At 40.6% G+C, this 23547-nt stretch overlaps 1 protein-coding gene across 2 annotated transcripts in view; it reads right to left on the bottom strand.

The window, feature by feature from the left end:
* The window catches only part of PITRM1 (pitrilysin metallopeptidase 1), a 30128-nt gene extending 10421 nt beyond the window's left edge, over positions 1-19707 (bottom strand). For both annotated transcript variants that reach the window (XM_076331873.1, XM_076331875.1), the window contains exons 1-16: positions 19639-19707; positions 19109-19211; positions 18152-18258; positions 17055-17206; positions 16500-16614; positions 16297-16393; positions 15728-15888; positions 14319-14445; positions 13499-13587; positions 12811-12939; positions 10925-11038; positions 10388-10484; positions 5092-5226; positions 2990-3128; positions 1751-1867; positions 448-580 (exon numbers count right to left, since the gene is read on the bottom strand). In XM_076331873.1, the coding sequence (XP_076187988.1) occupies positions 448-580; positions 1751-1867; positions 2990-3128; positions 5092-5226; positions 10388-10484; positions 10925-11038; positions 12811-12939; positions 13499-13587; positions 14319-14445; positions 15728-15888; positions 16297-16393; positions 16500-16614; positions 17055-17206; positions 18152-18258; positions 19109-19211; positions 19639-19685 (1862 nt within the window). In that variant the 5' untranslated portion in view covers positions 19686-19707. The remainder of the gene's footprint in view (positions 1-447; positions 581-1750; positions 1868-2989; positions 3129-5091; positions 5227-10387; positions 10485-10924; positions 11039-12810; positions 12940-13498; positions 13588-14318; positions 14446-15727; positions 15889-16296; positions 16394-16499; positions 16615-17054; positions 17207-18151; positions 18259-19108; positions 19212-19638) is intronic.
* Positions 19708-23547: the final 3840 nt, after the last annotated feature.

Below are 23547 nucleotides of genomic sequence, written 5' to 3'. Positions count from 1 at the left end.
CAGTAATGACACCACATAAGCTGTTACCACCAATAAAAAGAACAGATTCCTCCCAGCCCAAGTGACTTGTTCTGCCCTGTGCCACTCTTTCCCCTATGATGGGGTCAGTGGTCTGGTGACCACATGGTGAAATTAGACCAAAAATCTATCCAAGTGAAAACTTTAATTTCTGCTAGGCTATTTTTCATTTCTATCAATTTTCCAATCTGTTCGGAGAATGCTTGTGTTGACGCTGGGGAACAAGGCAATGCAGAGACTGATGGAGAAGTGGAAAGGAGTTGGCAACTCTGCGGGGAAGAGGGAAGACCACTGTTTCTGCAGAACACCAACTTACCAGCATTTCCCTTCTATAATAAGAACAGTTGCTAAAGTTATTAAAAGCAGTATTATTTCAGTAACCTGTATTACATCTTATTGCTTTAGCTTCTAAGAAAGTAAACCTCTTACTTTGTAATGACATTGCAGAAGAGCGGCACATATGGTTTGAGCTCCTCAGGAAGAGTGTTCAAGCTGGAAACAGCTCTGAAATAAACCACCCCATTGGTTGGCTGAGCACAGTACTGGACAGGAATTTCATCAGCTAGGGATAAAAAAAAAACCCAAAAGTAAAGAACAACCAACAGCTTCCTACTATAAAAACATAAAAGCAAAACAATTTCTTACAAGCACTTCATATTAAGAGTTATTTTCTGTTGGCACTTCAGAGCCACTTCTTGTTTAAACTTTGCACATTGCACTGAAGGACTGCTGGACTGAAGGGCTTTTGTTGTTTCTGTCTATGGTAAGGTAATGGATACCCGGACAATTTGATGAGAGAATTCTGTTGACAGAGACCACGTTTTAGAGGTAACTTTCAAATAAAGGAATGGTAATTTGTTTCTGAACTCCTCAAGAAGTTTTTCTCCCTTATTTTTTGCCTTCATCACCTCAAAAGTTGACGAAAGCGGGTTCCTGCACTGTACACTCTCTTCTAAGCTAGGATATTAGAATATACACATTAGAATTTTCACAAAACCAGGTCATTTTAGTATCAAAACTATACAGTACTTGCAACTTGCTGGCAATTTTTGCAGGGAAGTGTCTGTTAGAAATATACCACAGAGCAGTATTACCTGCAAGATTTTGACAGAACTGTAACAAAATTGAGATATACAATTTCTTGTTTCCTATCAATCCATGGGGTAGCCACTGGCAAAGCCGGGAGAAACTTGCATTGAAGTTATGAAGGATGACAATTTTTTTTTTCTCCTATGGCTCCTGTATGTCATGTTCTGTAAAAACTAGGTAGGAAAGGAAAGCAGTAAGGAAGGCTCTCTGCACAAGCTGCCAGGAGCGCTGCACCCTGGATAAGTCTTTGGAAAGTGGCGAGATTGCTCAAGAGCAGCGGAGCATGCCACCTGGAGACTCCTCTGACTGCAGGGCAGGGCAGGCAGTGAGTAAGCAGGCAGCAGGTAGCTCGCATCAGGAGCGCTACTGCCAGAGCCCTGGGAAGGGCAGGTGGCTGGTTCGAGCTGAGAACAGCCCTACATTGCCCCTCAGAGGCGATGGCGAGAAGCGTCTGCAAATCCGCTGCAAACTGTTCACCTCAGAGATGGCAGATGGTGGACTAGAGGAAAAGGACCATAACTATGGACAACAAACAGAGTCCACACGCTTCATAAAGAGCAAAAAAGAGCAACAGCTGGGCAAGCAGCTAGATAACAATCCAATAATGTCACTCTTTTGAGGACGAAACAGTGGTTACACCAACCTGCGAGTGTTGTCTCCAGCACAGTGAATGGGATTTTGGGCTCAATGTCAGACACTTTTAGAGCTGGGAGACAAGAGGTATCCTGAGGCTTGCTTTGAAGAGCAATTAATTCCAAACCTAGTAAGGAGAGCAGAATACCAGTTTGTCATTTTCAGCTTTTAGTGAAAGTGCCGTTAAAACCTACTGAGGTGACGCAGATCAGAAAAACACAAGAGTCTGAAGTTTAGCATTTTCTATCAACAGTTCTTTCAAATATTTTACTGAAACAAATTCTGCAGATTATCACGTCGCAACAGCAAACAGAACACTGTATCTTTGTAAATTCTCTTTCCAATCCCCCCTTCACATCCTGTTAACATGCAATTTAAACCCTGACGAAGTGGCATCTGCCAGCCTGTCCTGTCACCCAGCTCTGCGGCCACCAAACCAGGCAACCCGGACCTTGCAAGTAAGAAGCTTCTTTCCAACCCATTCCCCCCTGTTCTTACTCAAGCGCTCTGTCAGTACACTGATGCAGCTAAATTGTTGTGTTTAATTTCACATTTCAGCTTGTCTCAGATTCTAGCTGGTCATCTCCAAGTACTCTCCAATTTACCTTCGTAAGTAGAAAGCCTCATCTGATTTTCCACTCCCCTATCCCCCGTCTAGTACCAAAGCTTCAGAAGATTAACATCACTTTTTTGGAGGATTTCTGTGACTAGATCACTGTTTTCACAAATTTAGATGACTGCCCAGGGTTTCCAAGTTTAAGTTATTGCCCAGAATAAGTTAAACTCAACATTATTTTTTTACTTGGCTTTTTAAGTAGAAAAGATAAGAAATAAAATTATAAAGTACAAGTTTTACAGGAGCACGGAACAGACCTCATATGCTCAAAAATAAACAGCTTCAAGGTAAACAGTGGAATTCATCTTGTACTTAGTGCAAGTTAACATCGGAAAGAATAAGCAGATCAATATTTTAAAACAGTTTCCTTTCTTCCGCCCTCCTCGAGACATTGATCCTTCTATTTTTGAGTGTTAAACTAATGGAATATACTAATCGTACATTGCAGTGTAAACACTACACTGCATAGCCCCATAACACATATACACAAACTTCCAACAAAAAAAATTATCTCTTTCAGAGCAAATGCTGGAGGGTGCCTGAGAATTTAAGATATTCTACAGAACTCCAGCTAAAACATTGGCTGTGTTTTTAAGCAGTTACCGAAATAAAAATATGAAAAAGCATGTTAACCTTTTTCAAAGATTTGGGTTTTTTCTTCTTCAGAAAGAGCATTGACCTTTTTTCCCAGCTTTTCTGCTTCCATTTTTGCTTGTTTATCATGGTAGTCTTCCTCTGGACTCATTGACAGAGTCAATCTATGTGGATTATCCTGCAGAAATATATCCCAAAACAAAGCATTATTAATTATGAGAGCAACTTCCTCCTGTTTTGCCTCAGATTATTGCTTCATCAACAGTAGATAAAAAACAGTCCGTGCATCATTTGGCTTGCATATTATCAAAAGTATCACAAACAGGCAATTTAAACTCTTCATTTCATACAAAACAGTCTCCTACAAGGGTGGGGAAGAGAGGCAGCTTACCACAAGAACAAGCATGAACAACCTTCTGTGAAATTTTAGTAGAGTCACAATGCCTTAGCAGCACACAGTACTCATTAGTTTAATTAAATCAAGGTTAAACAACTGTACATAACACTACAGAGCAGCATGCCACAAGTTTTATCTGGAGAATGTTCTAAGATGGGGAATCTGGTTAAATGCAGGAGGGTTTCATTGAACACCTCTTTCAACCTGCCCAAGCTTGAATGCACAGAGATCCCATATGTTATAAAATGTGCGTGCCTTATCCTGCTCAGAAATGCTTTACATCAGTCTTGCTGCCAGAGAACTCCATGCATTACGCAAGTGTCACAACTGCTGTTGAATTTCTCTTTGTTTATACCGGACTGTGGAATTTCAGTAATGAAATTACTCAAGCAGCTTCCATTATATAAATAATATTGGGAGGCTATTCAAAAGATAGTGACCTCAAAAATTGACCATTTCAAAGTAGGAGTCAAACAGCAACATCTGTCACTGACAGACACTGCCAATAATTTGGGACAATGTAATCCGATTCTGTTTTATGAGTTTATTCCCCCATGCTTATATAGGAAAGCTACAGAAACCTGATTGACACAGAGCTGAAAAGGGAAATGCAGAATTATCCAGGCACAGTAAAATGGACAGGATGAACAGCATTCCCTCCCTTGCTCCTAGCTTTCCCTGCTTTATTAATCTGCAGGCACAACATACAAAAGTGAATAATCTTATGATATAAAAACATCCAACTATCCTCGTTACTTCCTACTGAGTCATGTTTTTGTCTTAGCCCCCTCAGCAGAACTGCATAGTAAAGGGCATTCTCAAAAATACTGCACCTGTATTTCTTCCCTGCAAAAGCCAAAACCTTCACAGCTCCCTACTACCTCCAGACACTAATAATGCCTTTAGGGAAACAGATTTCAATTGATGCCACTGTCTCTGGTTGCCTTTGAGTATATGAGAACCAGCATTTACACACTATTAAATCAGATTGGCAGTTACCTATAATAGGTCTGCTCTTCAGAACAACTTGAACAATTTGACAGGGAAAAAAACCAACCAAACAAAACCAAAAACCCACCAACAAAACAAACACCAAAAAAACCCCCCAAACCCCAAAAAACACTTCTGCACTGCTATCACTGGATTCTTTCTGGCATTAGCTAATTCAGAGTTTCAGAACTATTCCATGTTATAATGCCTTTACTGTTTTAATTCTTCAAGAACTCCAGTGGAAAGTATAGAGAGGAAAACAAGAAAAAAGAGCAGAAAGCAATTAGCACTGACAGCAAAATTCAGACAGCAGTTCAGTGAACTTGAGGAGCACCAGAACAATCTTACTTATAACCAAAGTCTTTCCAATGAAGAAGAGATACATCTTGCTATGCCAATATTAAGGAACACATAACTAGGTCTATAATTCTCTGTTCACATCTGAGCTTCTCATTAGGAAACACCCATGTGCCATTCTATAGTGTCAGGCATCACAGTTCAGTAAAACATTAGCATTTTATCAATGTTCTAGTATGTGTGTTTCCAAATGTCCAACCAGACAATTTTTCCCATTTTGAAAAGTTTTCGCTTCAACCATTTAAAATTAACATGCTTCACTCAAAAGTGCTGCTGCTCATCCACACCTAAAAATAGGCAGTATGGTTATAAAAAATTAACCTTCAGTTTAATTTTAAATACAAAATTGTGATTTAAAAATTAATACTGCAGATATTTTTCCATTAAGTTTTCCTACCTTAAAATATGTTTTAACTTTTTCCTGAAGAAATGTGGGATTTTCTTTAAGGCATTGCCTGAACCGAGAGACTTTATCTGCAATCTTCAGAAGCTCCACTGGATCCCCATCTTGATTCCAGCAGGAGGCTATATACTGAATGGGAAAGAATAATCAGGTAAGCAGGACAATCCATCTGCATTTCTATAACTGACAGCATCTGTGTTCCATAACCACCTTATCATTTATATTTGAATAGCAGACATATAATGAGTAGTTCTAATGTATTTGGAGTGAAAAAAAAAAGCTGAAATCTTTGTTCAGATTAAACGACTATTCCATCATCATCTGTCCTCTGTTCTCTCCATTCTCTCCTCTAATTTTACCATACCAAACCACCTTTTTTTTCTTCCTCTTTTTTTTTTGCATAGGTGTGAACATCTGCATTCTGGAAATCTATTGTAATATTCTTTGCTCCCTCCCATTTAAAATAAATTCATTTTTCAGCCCAAGAAAGAAGGAAAAAAGGAACAGGCAGTAGAAACAAAGTAGTACATAAATATTACAGTCTACCCATTTATTGTATCAGTCAGATGAAATGATTTATAATAAGGTAACTCAAACATGTAACGTAGATGGGACTTTGGAGAAAGAAAATACTAAATAACCAGAAATATCCCCAGGATATTTCTTTTGGAAGGATTTTTATTCTAGTTTTATTCTCTAGTTTGAGACTATTAAGTTTGCTTGAGTCGCTATTGAAAGTTCTTCAAATACACCACAGGGCAAGATAGCAAAACCTTCTCCATTTCTACTCTGTGTGAGTGGGGAAAAAGCGAAACAAATAAAAAAAATCCCAAGACATTTGAAAGAAAAAGCCCTTAAAAGCATACAGAAAACAAATGCATTGAACTGTCAAAACCACCTTCTCTTTTCTTACCTCTTTAATTACAAGCAGGTATCACAAGCCTTCCAGATTTTTTCAGTAGTAACTATTATTATCTATTCTGTGGAAATTCCCTAATGCATTTTAAAGAATAGTATTCTTTCAGAATATGCTCAAGTTAATTTTCTTTAAATAAGTAGTCACTCCTTATTTGAGGCTTCCATTGAGTCATTACAACAACTCAGTGCTGGTTTTCAGTAAGCAACCTAAAAGTTTAACCACCTATCTAAGAGCATTGTCCAAACGCTTCTTGAACACTGACAGGCTTGGGGCCATGACCACTTCCTTGGTGTTACGGTTTAACCCCAGCAGGCAGCTCAGCCCCACACAGCTGCTCGCTCACTCCCCTCACAGCGGGATGGGGGGAGAGAATCAGAAGAGTAAAAGTGGGAAAACGCGTGGGTTGAGATAAAGACAGTTTAACAGGTAAAGCCAAAGCAGCACACACAAGCAAAGCAAAACAAGGAATTCATTCACTACTTCCCATCGGCAGGCAGGTGTTCAGCCATCTCCAGGAAAGCAGGGCTCCATCATGCATAAGGGTTACATGGAAAGACAAACGCCATCACTCCGAATGTCCCCCCCTTCCTTCTTCTCCCCCCAGCTTTATATGCTGAGCATGACGTCATATGGTGTGGAATATCCCTTGGGTCAGTTTGGGTCAGCTGTCCCAGCTGTGTCCCCTCCCAACTTCTTGTGCACCCCCAGCCTGCTCGCTGGTGGGGTGGTGTGAGAAGCAGAAAAGGTCTTGACTCTGTGTCAGCACTGCTCAGCAGTAACTAAAACATCCCTGTGTTATCAACATTGTTTTCAGCACAAATCCAAAACATAGCCCCATATGAGCTGCTATGAAGAGATCTAACTCTATCCCAGCCAAAACCAGAACACTTGGTGAGCTTGTTCCAGTGTTTTACCACCCTCTCTGTGAAGAACTTTTTCCTAATATCCAATCTGTACTTCCCTGAGGCAGCTTGAAGCCACTTCCTCATGTCTTATTACCAGACACCAGAGAGAAGAGACTAGCACCTCCTGCTCTGCTTGCCATCATGAGGGAGTTGCAGACGGCAATGAAGTCACGCCTCAGTCTCCTCTTCTCTAAGCTGAGCAAACCTAGTATCCTCAGCAGCTCCTCATAAGTCATGCCCTCTAGTCCTTTCAGCATCTTTGTTGCCATCCTTTAGACATGTTCGAATATTTTTATGTCCTTCTTATATTGTGGAGCCCAAAACTGCACATAGTACTTGAGATGAGGCCATACCAATGCTGAGTGTAGTGGGACAATCACTTCTTTCAACCAGTTAGCTATACTGTCCTTAATGCACCCCAGGATATGCTTGGCCCTTTTTGGCTTTATGTGACTCAAACTGAACTTACCATCAATGAAAACCCCCAGATACCTTTCTGCAGGGCTGCACTCCAGCCTTGTCCCCCAGTCTATATGTACATCCAGGATTATACCATCCCAGTTGCAGAACCCACATTTGTCCTTCTTAAATTTCATTCAGTTTGTGATTGCCCAGTGCTCTAATCTATCAAGATCTCTCTGTAAGGCCTCTTTACCCTCGAGGGAATGAACGGCTCCTCCTAATTTAGTATTGTCAGCATTACTTAGTATGCACTCAACTCCTGTGTCCAGGTCATTGATAAAAATATTGAAGAGAACTGGCCCTAAAATTGAGTCCTGGGGAACACCACTAGTGACTGGCCACCAGCCAGATGTTACCCCATTTACTAAAACTCTTTGAGCCCCACCCTTCAGCCAATGGTTCACCTATCATACTCTGATTTAAATAAATACATCACACAGAGAAAACTCCTTCTTGTAAGCTGTAAAGCTAGCACAGCACTAGAATACAGCATGGAAGTTAGAGAATCATTACCACATGAAACGTAAAATTACACAGGCTGTCACATGGCTTCACAGAAGGCAAATCGTGCCTGACTAATCTGGTGTCCTTCTACAATGGAGTGGCTGCATTGGTGGATAAGGGAAGAGAAACTGATGTCATCTATCTTGACTTCTGTAAGACCTTTGATACAGTCCCACACAACATCCTTGTCACTAAATTGGAAAGATATGGGTTTGATGGATGGACTATTCGATGGATAACGAATCGGCTGGATAGCTGCATCCAAAGAGTTGCAGTCAACGGCTCAACATCCAAACGGAGATCACTAACAAGTGGTGTCTGTTCCTCAGGGGTCCGTATTGGGACCAATACTCTTCAATACCTTTATTAATGACATAGACAGTGGGACTGAGTGCACCCCCAGCAAGTTTGCAGATGACACCAAGCTGAGTGGTGCGGTTGATACACTAGAGGGAAGGGATGCCTTCCACAGGGACCATGACAGGCTTGAAGAGTGGGCCCATGCGAACCTCATGAAGTTCAACAAGGCCAAGTGCAAGGTCCTGCACCTGGGCTGGGGCAACGATCAGTCATCAGTACAAGTTGGGTGATAAATGGTTTGAAAGCAGCCCTGCAGAGAATGGGTTGGGGATATTGGTAGATGAAAAATTGGACGAGGCCACAATGTGCACTTACAGCTCAGAAGGCCAATTGTATCCTGGGCTGCATAAAAAAAAAAAAAAAAAAGCATGGCCAGCATGTTGAAGGAGGCAATTCTCCCCCTCTACTCTGCTCTGCTGAGACCCCACCTGGAGTACTGCATGCAGCTCTGGGGCCCACAGTACGAGACAGACATTGACCTGTTGGAGCAGGTCCAGAGGAGGGCCACAAAAATGATCAGAGGGATGGAACACCTCTCCTATGAAGAAAGGCTGAGAGAGTTGGGGTCATACAGCCTGGAGAGGAGAAGGCTTCAGGGAGACCTTATTGTGGCCTTTCAATATATGAAGGGGACTTACAAGAAAGCCAGAGAGACACTTTTTACAAGGGCCTGTAGTGACAGGACAAGGGGCAATGGTTTTAAACTGAAAGAGGGTAGATCTACATTGGACATAAGGAAGAAATTTTTTACAATGAGGGTGGTGAGACACTGGAACAGGTTGCCCAGAGAAGTTGGGGATGCTCCATCCCTGGAAGTGTTCAAGGTCAGGCTGGATGAGGCTTTCAGCAACCTGATCTAGTGAAAGACAGCTCTGCCCACGGCAGGGCATTGGAACTAGATGGTCTTTAAAGGTCCCTTCCAAACCAAACCATTCTATGATTACTTTAGTTATAACTAGATCCCTTTCAGGCCCTTTTCAAGGTCAACTTCTAAAACACGACCTCAGGGAAACAAACTGAAATAAACCCTATTCTATGGGAGTATTAACACCAAATGCTGCATGACTGTTTGGTCTTTAAAAGCAAGAATTGTTTAAGAGCTTTCTGTTCTAGAATGAAGTCCCAACAGTTGATTCAACTTCAAGAATTAAAAATGTTGAGAGATGAAGTATATGCGTCAATATTTCATCACACAGAATTACTCACACAATCTAAAGACATGCTAGAAAGTATTTGCTATCAAAATCAGGTACGTTTTGCCAGATCCTACTAGGAAACATGACGGGCAATTAAATATCCACAATTTGTCTGTTTCACCATATGGCAATCTGATTTGAAACAGGTCTTGGTTGTGCTCTCCAATTTACAAGTTTCATGTTAATCCAGGACTGCTTCTTTACCTAACTTTGTATGCCAAAAGAAATGAACTCCTGTTCATGCTGAAGAAGGTACAATACTTGGAGAGACACAAAGCAAAGAGCTGCTAAGCAACTGAAGTTGCTGCAGAGCAGAGAAAAAACAGAGGACACTGGAGAACAGGTGGCAGCAGGAGCCCCTGATTTCCTAACTGACTGCAAATACTGCAGCTAACTCATTCCCACATTTACAACAACTTGCAGACTTCTCAAGGACACCACATTCTGCTGTGGAACATGTTTTCCATAACAGCTTAGGTACCAAAATTTTAAGCCAATAACTGAGTTAGTGTACATTTTCACTTGTGAATCTTGAAATTAAATTACAGCAGTACAACCCTAAATTCCATAGAAAAATATAGTTCTTCTATTTGATTTTTAAACATACATAGGCATCTGGCCAAAACATACAGTTACAAGAGCTGGTATGGCATGCCTCTCTTAGAGAAGTAATCAGTGCTACTGCAATCAAAGCTACTACTCAGGCAAAGACAACAGGCTCACTGCCTGATTAAGTCATACAGTGTGGAGTCCAGCGATAGTTTGAAGGCTACTGAAAAGAAGGAAGAAAGATGTAAAGGAGATGACAAAGGAAGAGCCCTTCAGTGAAATGTTTTACATATCAAGAGCCTACAAAATGATCCCGTATTTCGTACAGACGTACACAGTAGATTTCTTATCCATTCCTAAAACACCACCACACATGGGCACACATATAGACTTACAGATGTCAGGGCAAGTCCAAAACTTGTAGACTGATGCTTCAGCTGGATTTCAATTTTGTGAAGTAGAGCTTCAATCCTATCTTCCTCAAATCCTTTCCTTTGGGAAGGAGTGATGAGAGAAGGAAATCATATCCATTAACACTAATCACTTTAAGTGAAGTTATGAAAATGAATTATAACATCGATAAAGGAAGCATTACAACATGATGTCTTCCACACTGAATTAAAATTGATATGAAATAATCTTATCATACTGTGTCATTTAGTGAAACTGCACTAATATCATTGAACTCCTGAAGGTTATGCTGATGAATATGCTACAATAGAGGAAGTTAGCAGATACAAGTTTTAAGAGTATTGAACAATATTACTGCTTCTTTGGTGCATTTATTTTAATATAACTAAATTTTTACGGCATGCTATTATATATATGTCTGTATTATTATATGTCTATACATTATTATGTTATTAATATCTAATTGTAAAAGACTGTATGGAAAGAACTAACAGTATTCTAAAAAATTCAGCATTACTCACGCAATAACTTCATCAACTGTTCTAGCAATTATCTGTTTCACAGTATCAATGTCTCTTTCAGCAATACCCTGTAGACCCACGCTGAAATAAGCTTCTCTTGTTGAGCCATTAAACCTAGAACAAAACATATTCAACTCAGTGACAAGTACTAGAACTTAAGCATTAAACCTGCCAGCAACGGCAGAAGGGGAAAAACACCCATAATTTCCACATACACACGCGCACACACACACAGGATTTTAAAAGCTAGATAGAAAGAAAAATAATTACTAGAGATGCAAGAAATGGAACTTAAAAGCATTTTTTGTTCAATTTCAGTAGTCGTAGCGCACTGTTACGAAAACATAGAGCATATATTAGAGAAAGACAAACAGTTACAGAAGAAAAGCTGGTCTTTTCATCTTCCCATTCATCTGTAAGTACCTTCAGGTAAAGAAGTCTCTTTTTTTAAGGTGAAAATTTTAGCTGCCTGTAACACCAAACACATATATCCTATTTAAGCAGGTGAGTGGAATGGTACTTTTAAGTTTGTACTTTACAAATACTGCTTTAAAAGTAAGTGGTGAAGGTGAAATGTTCCGTGTTTGTTGCAATTATTTTCAATAGTACTTTCAAAAAAAAGTAAAGATAATTTTGTTCAAGCTGTCAGGCAGGGTTCACCGTAAGAAGTCATCTTTAGAGAGACAAACTGACACTTGCAGAAATATGGAACACCTAGCAGTTTGAACCAAAGCCAACAAACAAAAAGCAATAGGTCTTCATCAACTCTAAACATCCACTATTTCATGTCTAAAAACACGGAAGGAATTCAGTGACAGGCTCAGATGTCGAGTTCTGGAATACTGATCTCTGGACTCAAACTTATTCTTCTAGATTGATTCATCAGCACAGTCACTAAGGCAAATTAAAGCCAACTCACTGTATGGTTCAACACCATATTAATGTAGTCAACCTGGAAAAGGCTCAGCAGACAAAACATACAGCAACTGAATCGCTACTTCAGTGTCTAAAGACAGATTTCTACTGCCATGCCCTGTGATATTAAGATGTCTGCATGGCACTGGCATGCATGACACAGGACTTGCAGGAAACCCATGACTTCACGTAGAGACAGTTCAAGCCAGGCAGAGTACCCTAAGGCATTAAAATCATAGATGAGTATATTAAGGTTTCCCGCTCAAACATCTGAGACAGCCAGTGGAGGCGAAGGCATGAATCAGTCAGATGAATCATGCCCTGAAAGTGCTTCTTTCTTTCTGCTGACAATAAAGGCAAACTGCGATGAGCAGCTGAGCCTGTAGTTAGGTGAAGACAATCCACCCACCCTTAGTCTGCAGCACAGAGCGAGCTCAGAAGACTGGCTGCAAGAGCTACAGTTTGAATAAATAAGTGTTGGCAGAAATACCCTTTTGTACTGAGGTGATGGCAAGTTAACGGCAGCTAACTACACAAAAGCACATTTGTGCCAAACCTATCTACTACTAAATCACAGAATTAAAGCAAAAAAGTAAAGGTAACACAGTACAGAGAACAGCTAGCAAACCCTTCTGAGTAATACTAAATGGTCAAGATGAAAACCCCAAGTAAGTTAGGGCACTGAAGGTATACCATGTTTTTATCTACCCATTTTTCTTGTTCATAAGCTTCAAACAGTACAACTTTGTTTAAACTAACATAGCTTCTATCGAATTATTTTGACAAGCCAAAAATTACACTTGAGAATGCTTTATAGTTCATCTGTAGAAACTCTGAAGATGTTTTAGTATTAAAATAAGATTATTCTGGTGTAAATTGCCTGTATGAGAGATGACTTCTCCCAACTTAACAGTGGTTTGTAACTTTCCTAATATTGCTTATAGTGATGAAATGTAAATTGCAACACTTACCCAACATCAGGAGAAAAATCTGTACCAACACCAGACTCAATTAAGGCTTTGTAAAAAGGAGAATTCGGCCCATCAACCAACAGTGAAGACAACAGGCTTAGTGTGAATGTTTCAAAAGTGTCTGTAATACTGAAGAAAAATTAATAGTTCTTAAAAACCATCAAGCTACAAATATGAGACACCCAGCATCACAGAGTTCATTTCAGAAGAATTACTTCTATAAAACAATGTAGAGGGAGCAAGGGAGAAATAATTGTCAGTTATGAACACTGCACAAAACCTTAGGGAACTAAGAGAGTTCTGCATCTTTCACTTATTGTAACTAGCAGTAAAGCAAGTTAAATTAGGCAGCAAGTGTAGATAAAGTTAGTAGTAGGGTCATACAGAAAAGCTTGCACATGGCAGGAAATTGAAAGACAGGAAGGCAGCGTTCCCAAAAGTCTAATCCACTGAACAGTTCTGTAAGATAATGGCTGATTTTCCTTATGTCTATCTGCTAAAGAAAAAGACAGGAAAAATCCTGCTTAGCAATTAAACTTTCATTTACTAAAGGAGGATTTGTCTAGCTTTCCCATGGCATTATTTAACTTATTTATGAAGAGGGATTGGGGGACATGAAATATACCTGCATCTTGCTTGAAGTTTTAAAATGAGCCTTTGATTCAGAATTTCATTTTGATACACTTACTCTGTCAACAAGTAGCTGACGCTGACAGTTGTCTGCTTGGAAGGATCAGCAGCAAATGAGTCTAAGCCACACGTTACACTGTGTTCTCTCTGTAAAGTGTAATAAATATGTCCAATGCACACTAAACTCAGAGCAGAAGTTACAAATAAAAAATTACTGCTTACACCTTCATAGCATCCTCCTCTCAAAGATTTCAAATAATTTTACAGATACTCATGAGTAAGTTCAATATTCATAAGTAAATACACAAACACAGGATATTGTGAAAAATATGAGTTGTATCTCAGTTTTTACAAGTGGAGAAACAGGGGAGCTGATCAAGAAAATCTGGCCATAATTAACTCCCTGAGCTGGGTTTCAAAGAAATGCTTAAGCTTCTGGACAAGCCAAGGAGGGAAGTGGGGGGAAATGGAAAAAGTTATTTTTGACACCAATGTTTGGAAGGTTAAGTACCATTAGAGGGCATATTTCCTGACGCTTAAGTATCAATATTTGTATAAGTAGCTCTAAATGCTTTCCATTAATAAATGCTTCAATGCTCCAAATGCTGAGGGACTTGAAAACTGGAAATAAGAAAAACAAACTGCACACAATCATTACATTACTGAAACTCAGAAGTAAATGTAGTTTTTCCCTCGCTTTAACCAAAAATAAAAATACTTCAGCTCATTTACACACAAACACACTTCTAAACAAACGAAGTAATTCTACAGGCTGGGCTAAAATGTTAACCTGTTATATTCAGTTTCCGTAATTCCAAGATTGGATGTGCACTGTTTCTGTTTCTTTTTTGTTTTGTTTTGGTTTTTTGTTTACTTACAGGCTTTTCCCAGAGCTTCTGTTTCGGGATGTCAGTATTTGATTCAATTCTTTCAAATTTTATCAATGCTTCCTCATGTATTTGTTTCAAATGTTGCTCCAGTGGAAAGTTACCGTAAGTGAAAAATCTGCATTTCATATGAAAGACTGGGATTAAGCATCAGATTTTGACATGAAATTTACAGTAACAGCTTTTATCATATTCTGAATTCCGTGTGTTTTCCAGTGATTCAGTCACATCTAGAATGGAACATGCTTTGTAAGGCTCCTAGGTTAAAGACTCACCAGTTTGCCACGTGCATAAAACTCGGAGATCTCCTGGTAAAATTCTACATTTTTCAGCTTCTGTTTTACGCTTCGAAGGCCACAAAAAACTAAAATTCGTTTAGTTGCAGTAATGTACAATGTTCTAAGAAAAAATATTAGCAATTGAAGCCAGAATCCTAGTGCTCTAAAGTTTCAGAAGACAAAATTCTTACGGTCTTCACACATAATGTATAAAATACGATGATCCATGTCTCAACTGATCTATAAAACATGGCTGGGTTCTGCGGGTCAGTCTACCAAGCACACTCCCATACCTACAAGAAACACTGCTGACTTCCGCTGGATTAAATACGAGCACAAGGTATGTCTCAGGTAAATGTTATTCCCCGATTAAAATCTAAACACAGGTACAGTAGAACACTTGGGATGATGAGAAAAACAACGGATGGTAAATTCACTATCATGACACAAGCTTATGTTCCGTAAGTGAATTAATCAGACTAACACATTGACCACAAAACTGGTACAGAAGAAACAATACTATAGATTTCCCTCCATATCACTTTCAAATTGACTTTTAGCTTAAATACCTTATTAGTACCAACACAATTAGTATCTGACTCAAATGAATATCCATTATTTGGAACCTGATACTGTAATGTGTGATTCAGGAGCAAATGAACAGCCATTCATTTGTAAATTCTTTTTATAACTTTTAATCTCGGTTGACTTCAAGGAAGATAGGAACCCCTAGACTCATCTGCACTACTTGTATCATAACTCCCTAACATTACCGCCAAATACTTATGAGTATGTTCCATTTCCCCCCAGGCTGTTTCAGTTCAAGGTGAAACATCTGTAAACAAAAATCCCCAGAACAAATCCTCATAATCAAGCAGGCAGATGTACTCTAGAATATCAGCCATCTCTCTTTCAGTAACCCCTCTTCCAATTCACCCTTCACTTCCCTCCCTAGGGCAAATTCCTTGCTTCAATGCTGTCCTAGTGGCTGGAGGACATAGGTTATCTAAGTTGCTGGCCATGTGAATGGAAACACTGTATTGCTGGTTTTCCCTCACAAAAATACGAACACAGTGCTAACACACTATGTAACCCAGTACGTTAGTCACAAATTTCAGATACCTGGAATTGCTTGGATGATAATGTGTGGCATGGAACTGTTTAAGCTGCTCCCATGTAAGATCAGGAATATATAATGGATCTCCACCGGATACTACACCATAAGTGTGATCAGGAAGGATTTTATTCTGCAAGTGCTGTGCAAATATCCTCTCATTATCTGTCTTAAGAGGAAAACACCACATTTCAGTAAAAGTCATCAAAACACATTTTAAAAATAAAAGGTGCTCAATAATAAGACCTCAGAGCTCTAAGTTACACAAGAGTTCCTCCTCACATAAGTATTTTGTTCTATAGTCCCATGTACTTGGATAAAACTAGCTACATCAGCATGCCAATTTAAAAGAAAATTATACAACAAAATCCATTAGCAAGATGCTCTTTTATATGTAAACAAACTTTCAACAGGCTAACTTTAAGAATAACCATGTAACTGATTGTTGACTTTACTGAGGGCTTAAATTTCACAAAGGAAGAATGGAAATCTCTGGTGCAATAAAGCCATTGATAACTCACAGCTTAAGCCACTTCACCACGTATAAGATCTTAAAACAAAAATTCACGAAACTTACAAATGCCCCTTTCATTTCATTAAACACCACTCCTTTGAAGACTAGAGGTGTCTGAGGATCAGTTGGGTTCTCATGTTCTAACCTCCAACCTTCTTGCCTGAAAAAATTAGTAACAGGAAGTGTTGAGAGCTTGAGGGTTTTGGAATTGTTTTGTTTTTTTTTAATTTAAGGTTTGCATACATCTCAAGCTATCCACATCTTACCAGAAATCTAGTTGCCGCAAACATGGAAAGAAAGCTGCATCCAAGTACACCGATAGGAGATTTTGAAAATCCTTGGGATTTTGTGTTGAAAATGGATAGAGTGTGTAATCACTAGCTGGGTATAAATAAATGTAAAAAGATCAGAATTTTAGAAAGTCCGAGATGTGTTTTGCCCTCATTTATTTTTAATCTCTCCTCTATATAAATAACTGGAAGAGAAGAAACTTCCTAAATGATACGTATTTTTCCTGAGGAATACACAGAAGTTTAATGTTGCAATTATTTTACCATGAAAACTTTGCTTTTGCCATATATATAAATAATTACATGCATTGTGGTATACTATAAAGGTCCAGCTCTATCGGGACTTTTGTAACTGCCAAACGAACAAGATCTATTTTGTTGCCTTGCCTTGTTAGCTTTTTAATCTCTCACTCACAACGTTCACACTTAATAATAATGGCTCTCCAAAGGGAAATTAAGGAGAGCCGACAGACAGCTCTACTACAATAAAACCTCATGCATTTTAAGTGGTATTATTTACTTTGGGCTCACCTGTGAACGCATTCATGAAAGTGGACAGTGATCTATTTAACATTTTAAAGAACGGATCTCTGCAAGGATACTTTTGAGAACCACATAACACAGTGTGCTCGAGGATATGCGGGACCCCAGTGCTGTCCATTGGAGTGGTTCGGAATTGTATACTGCAAGAGAGAGCACAGAGAGGAATGCAGTTATCTGTGATGAAAAGTCAACCCACCTCCTATGTGCAGCTGAGACTTATAGGAACATTATCACTGTCTAGTAACTAACACGGCATACAGCAGGATGCAGAGTTATTGAGCTCTTAAGAAAGACTCTTGAGCTGAGTGCTCAGCTACCTCTTCTAGGTGTACAACCTCCGCACTTCTACTTCTGGAGGTGCTACAGAAGTTTTCAGCACATAACTAAACACCTTTTTTACGCAAAAGGCTCAGAAAAAAGTTTCATGGAAGGTTATGGAGAAAAGAACTGGTTTACATCTTGCAACTATAAAGCAGCTTATTGGAAAGTCCAGTTTTCGGCTCACCAATACAGAAGAGATGATAAAAAATTTGAAGTAGTTTAGTGGAGACCCATAAAGATGGCTGGAGCTATGCCCTGTGAAAAGAGGCTGAGGAAATTGGGCTCGTTTAGCCTGGATAAGGAAAGGCATCAGGGGACTCAATAGCTGCTTTCCAATACCTACAAGGAGGTTATGATGAAGACAGGTTCTTTGCATAGATATGCATGATGGAAAGACAAGAGACAATGTTCATAAATTGAAGCAAGGGAGGTTCCAACTTGATATTAAAGAAAAAAAGACCCCACTATATGGACAGTCAAACATTGGGAACAGGTTGCCCAGAGGGGTTGCATAATCTGTCTTTGGAAGCTGTCAAGGCCCACCTCGATAAAGGTCTGAGGAACAGCGCCCTGTTTTGAGCAGCAGACTGAACAACAGACGTCATGACATCTGTTCCAACCTGAAAAACTCTAAGGAAGTCCCACAAAGGAAGTACTATTCTCTTTGTTATCACAGAAAAATCCAGTTATGAAGCTGGATTACAATTTAGAAACCACAAGGTGATGCTGAGATAGAATGTGCTATACATATATTAATGTTTTACCTGAACAGATTATTGGAGTCCTCTCGAGCCACATGTAAATACCTGGCTCCTGTACTGTCATGACTAAGTTTCACTGCAGTCAGGAACAGCTCAGGAACAGCTGTCACCTGCATCAGAAGAAAACATCTGTATTACAGTGTGACTGCAACTAGGTCAAATAAATCATAGATGATATAGCAATGATCAGTTTGTTGATCCTGTATATAATACTGCCACATACAGTATGAAATAAATTCTTTGTTCCTAGGGTTTGTGGGGGAAAAGAAAAAAGTATGCAGATGGAAAATAAAGTTTAAGAAAACCCCTACAATTAAAATACACTACAACCAAAGAGCTATACTTTTCTGGTATAGGTATTAAGATCAGAACAATTCGATCAGAAATACAAAGAAAAGGCATATATTCAAATGCCAGCGGTTAGGGTAGCAAAAGAAAAATCAAGGAACCCAGTTCTAGCACTAGCTCTGTCACCAGCAATCACTTTTTGCAAATTATGTTTACTGTCTGCTTCTGCTTTTTTTCTTTAAAAAAGTAAAAGGAAATTCCACATATTTCCATTGCAGGTTCTTAACAAAGGTATTAAAAGCAGCTTAGGAAATAAAATATTACTTGAATGTCTTCCATAAAACAACACACAGTGAAGTTCAATTATCTGTCAGGATTTTTAGAAGACCAGACAGAATGCTCAACATCTGTAGCCAACACACAAACTCCCGGGTGCATTATTCACTCTAGAAGAGTTAGCTCCCTATAGGAACGTGTGTTAATGTCACCTGAAGAATCTGGTTGCAGAGGGATAACTACAAGTAACTACTGTATCATTTTTTAACTGACCACCCAAAGCACCTACGCAAATATTTAGTGTGTAGAATCCTGGCCTCACTTAGGCGCTTTCCAACCAAGGGAAAATTTATCTATACAAACACAGAGGAAACACAAGTGAAGGGCGATGCTTACCTGCTTTACAGTGAACCCATGGATTTTGTCGCCTACCCTGTACTGCAGCGCTCTTTCACTAGCGGAAACGCTCTTCCACCTCCGTGACTTCTGATTCAAAGACCTGAAATAACACTCCCCTTTAGAACAAACACGCTCCCACCAGCGGTGCTACAGCAGCGAACCAGACATGGTCCCGCACCCTCCCGCTGAGGGACGGGGGCGGGGGGACAGACGAGGAGCAACCGCTCAGCCCCGGGTCCCGCTGCCTCCAGCGAGGAGCTGCCCTTCGGGAGCGGGGACTCCCAGCCCGCCCGCATGGGGCCTTCCGCCAGGCACACGGCACGGCGTGCCCCGTCCTTGGGCTGAGCGGGAAGGAGCCGGCTGCAGCGCGGAGCCCGCTGCAGCGCGGAGCCCGCCCAGGCCCGCCACGGGGCCCGGGGCACCGGCGGGCGGGCCGCCGACCCCGGCGGAGTGCCGGCAGAGGGGCCGAGGCCGGGCGACGCTGGGAAAGGACTGGCGGGACCCCCCAGCTCCCTCCCCGTCCTCACCGGCCGCGGCTCAGCAGCCCCCCGGCCGCCCGGTAGCGGCTCCACATGGCTCAGCGCCTCGGCAGCGGGACGGGCCGCACAGCCGGGCCGGCGCAGGCGCCGCGGCCCCCGCCCTCATTGGCGGCGGCGGGAGGCTCCGCCCGCGCTGCGGCGGCCGACCGGGGCAGAGGGAGAGCGGCGCGGTCGCCGCGGGTTGCGCCAGCCCGGCTAGAGCCGCGACGGAACCCGCTTGCCGAGCCCCGGAGGGCAGTTAGGCGGCAGCGGCGGCTGCTCGGCCCCCGACAGGGAGAGACCTTGGGGCGGCGGGCCCCTCAGCGGGACGGCGGGGCCTGGGGGGGGAACACAACCTCAAAACGTTCGACTCTTTGGGGAGAATTGACCTGGGGGGCGGGGGGGGAATCTCTTGGAAATGTCTTTGCTTGTTCGGGAAGCTCCCAGGAAAAATCAAAAGCTGTGTTGGTTGTAAAGGGAGGGACCTTTGAGTAGAGCCTGTTTGCTTTTTCAAATTAAAAAAACCCACAACACCCGAGATACATGTGTTTCAAGGACTGCATCTCTCCCTGCCCGTGTCTTGCTGATGCATCTTAGTATTTTTATGCAAACGTTTTGTGAGGAAAATGAGCAAAGTAAACAGGAGTAAGTGGAAACTAAACCAGGCGTTAATCCTGAGAGAAAGAGAAAGAGAGAGAGAGAATGCACGCGCGCGCAGAGCCGCTATCTGCTGCACAAGGCCTTTGACACAGGGGCGGCGCGGTTTAGATAAGCTGGCAGTAGCAGAGACATAGATGTACTTCTTCCAGTCAATGTTGTAACAGGGACCTCAGTGAAGATTCACAGAATGTTGTTGTACCCACCAGGAAAGGGCTGGTACCTTGTACTTCCATGCCTAGGCTTTTATTCCTTCCATTTTGCAAACTAATACGATTTTTAGATAGTCATTTGATAATTGATACCACATGGCACATTCATGAGGTTTCCCAGAAGGCCAGCATCTGTGAAGTACGGCCACCAAATTACCAATCCCTCGTTTGTGAACGTGAGAGCCCGATTATCTATTTAGACATGAGGCCTGATGCCAAAAGTGGAGAGTACCTGGGTTTTTAAACAAAATCAGAGTGAACAACAGGTGCTCGACACGTCCCACACCACTTGTTTTCAGTTCTTTGGCTATGATGTTAACTGAAAAAAATGGAATTTAAAGTATCCTGGGAACTTTTGTCTCTACCATCTCTGACCTCTTCCTCCTCTTCGCTGTCCGGCATGCAGTTGTCTGCCTCCCGCTGCTGCCTGTGATCGGTCCCGTTAGGGATTTTATCATCCTTGCGTGACTCAGCCCTCTCGCTGCCCTTCTGCCCTCCCCACCCCTGCTGCCGGGCGCACTGCCCTAAAGCACACCATCGATGATCTCCCCACTAGCTGCATGGCTCCTGATCGCTCCAGCACTTTTCATTTCCTCTGTTTTTCTCATTTGTGTTTTCCATGTAATTTTCCCATTTCATTAACTTTTAAATTAAATAAAAAAGCCAATAACTTGCTGTAGTTCAAGTCAGGATGTTGTGCATTAACCTATATAACCTGTCATCTATCTTAATTACATATCTTTCTCATTCTTTTTTAAAGCTAGTGAAAAGATCCAGTAACTTTTATGTAAAGCTTAGATGCTGTGTGCTAGTGAATGCAATTTGTTTGCTTCCTCTTCATTATACCTGATTTCCTCCCTGCCTTCTGACATTTCACCTCCTGTGTTTTTTGTCCTTTTTTTCTGTATTTGTTTCAGATTAGAATCAAGTTACACCACTTTGATAGGAGCTGCTTCCAGTATATGTTTCTTTTCAGTATATATTTTAGTATATGTTTCTAGAAACTATATGTTTCTAACACCATGAAGAACCAGTCCTGATGGGAAATTTACATTTTTTCCAAGCTAAAAACAATGACATAAACATATAATGAACAATGTTCTCAAAAGAATAAACATGAAAAGAAGTACTGAGATTCGGGTAGAATGAGTTTATACTGCATGGTGCAATTTTCAAATATTTCTAGATATTTTCATAGACTTATAGTTTACTATTAGTCACAACAAGGTTAACTTGCAGCAATTTTTATTTTAAAAGACTATGATATTTTTTCTGTTGACTGTTCAGCTCCTTAGTTTTACTAACAGTTTCCTAATTTAACCATAAGCTACTGTCTCATTTTACAGATTTCTTGTCATCAATATTTAGTTTGCTTCATGGTTTATAGCATTCATCTTAATGGAACATCAGGCTGGCATTCTGCTGCAGACATTTATTTATTTTTAGTTGATGTTTATATTGGAAGGATCATTTACTGGCTGTCTGTTTTCATATCACTGACATAGCGTTTGACAGGCAACCTTTCACAAACTTAACCAATCTGAGTGGGCAGAGTTTCAAAATATATCAAACATCATTCCTAAACTTAAATTTAATCACAAAATGGACGTCTTTTATACTACCTCTTAAACAACTTTAAAATATTTTTTCTTTCTCCTGCTATTGTCTTTGATGTATTTTGTACATCAGAGCTTTTCTTCTGGGAAACGGAAACAGGAACTGATCTGTTATACTCTTTTTTCTTCATTTTCTTGCTGTGTAAGATTACCGCTGTACTGGTAATGTAACAGTAGTAAATTATATTCTTTGTGAATGTACAGGCACACACATGCATATATATATGTATAATTTCATAAACATGACTTTTGCATCTTAAGAAAAGGATAATTCAGAAAAACCCCACTGCCACGTAAAAGCACAACAGATATAAAATGATCTTGCTCGACTTGTCTTGACAAATCACGTAAAACTGTTTGGATTACCATGACCAGATTTTGCTTTCAGTTATTTAGCAACAAATTCTGTGTAACTGCAATTACTTCAAAGAGCTTCTCCACTGGTGAAAATGAGATGACAATTGAATCCTCAGTGTTTGACTAGAGAGATACCTTCACTTAGTGTTATTTTCCTTCAAAAGATTTTGTTTTCAATCACTTACAAGTTTATCTAAATTAAATATTTCAGCTAAAGATTCCCATGCCTGCACAAGCTGTTTCTTTCAAAAAATTCAACTAAAACCGTTCAGGAATGAAAATGCTATTTTGTGTTTAACGAAGAAGTTCATTCTTTATCCTCTGGAGCAGAAGTTGGTCACTCCCACTTGTCAAGTGCGTCTTTTCTTATCTTTATGGACAATAAGGCCCAAATTTTGCCAGGTTAAAATCTCTGAAAAATACTTAGTACATGCTTGTTACAGCTGGATAACTATATTTTCTATGGTGTCCTCCACCAAGCATGCTTGGATCTCAGCATTTCTCCCTGCACAGAGCGTAGACTGAGCCTGCACCTGCATCTTTCTTCTAGAGATTTCTCAGGGTTAAAGTTAATAAAAATTATTTCCTCTGTGACTGCTTCACCCTCCCAGGGGAGACACCCATGATTTTCTGCACAGCCCTGTACTACGTGTTGTCAAAAGCAACATAAAACTCCTTATGAAAGTCAGCAAAAGTTAAAGGAAAAAAGTCTATGCTCAAGGTCTACTGAAAGATAGAAATTTAAAGGGGATACAGTTGGTATGTCAGAAACTGTGCTTTGTCAGTGGACAAAATAATGAGGAGACTATCTGCCTGTCAACCCTTTTCTGAAGGCCATGAATAAAGTCTCTGTGAAGGGAGTTCATGAGAACTGTGTGGCAGCCGGTGAGTTGAGAAGAATAAACTTTCGCATCCCAGATGCTGGCCCTCCTCTTCCCCGGTTCCCTGCATGCACCCCCCAGTCTTCCTGAGAGAGGGTCTGGTGAGAATAGGTCTTTGAGAGGACATGAGCATGACCCCAGCTTCAGCTGTTATCTTGAACATCACTGAACCCTACTAGTACCCTTTGCTGGTGT

Source organism: Aptenodytes patagonicus, chromosome 2, assembly GCF_965638725.1.
Source record: "Aptenodytes patagonicus chromosome 2, bAptPat1.pri.cur, whole genome shotgun sequence".
In the NCBI taxonomy this organism is placed as follows: Eukaryota; Metazoa; Chordata; class Aves; order Sphenisciformes; family Spheniscidae; genus Aptenodytes; species Aptenodytes patagonicus.
The sequence above is the reverse complement of the archived record's forward strand: the minus strand, read 5'-3'. Positions and strand labels throughout refer to the sequence as shown.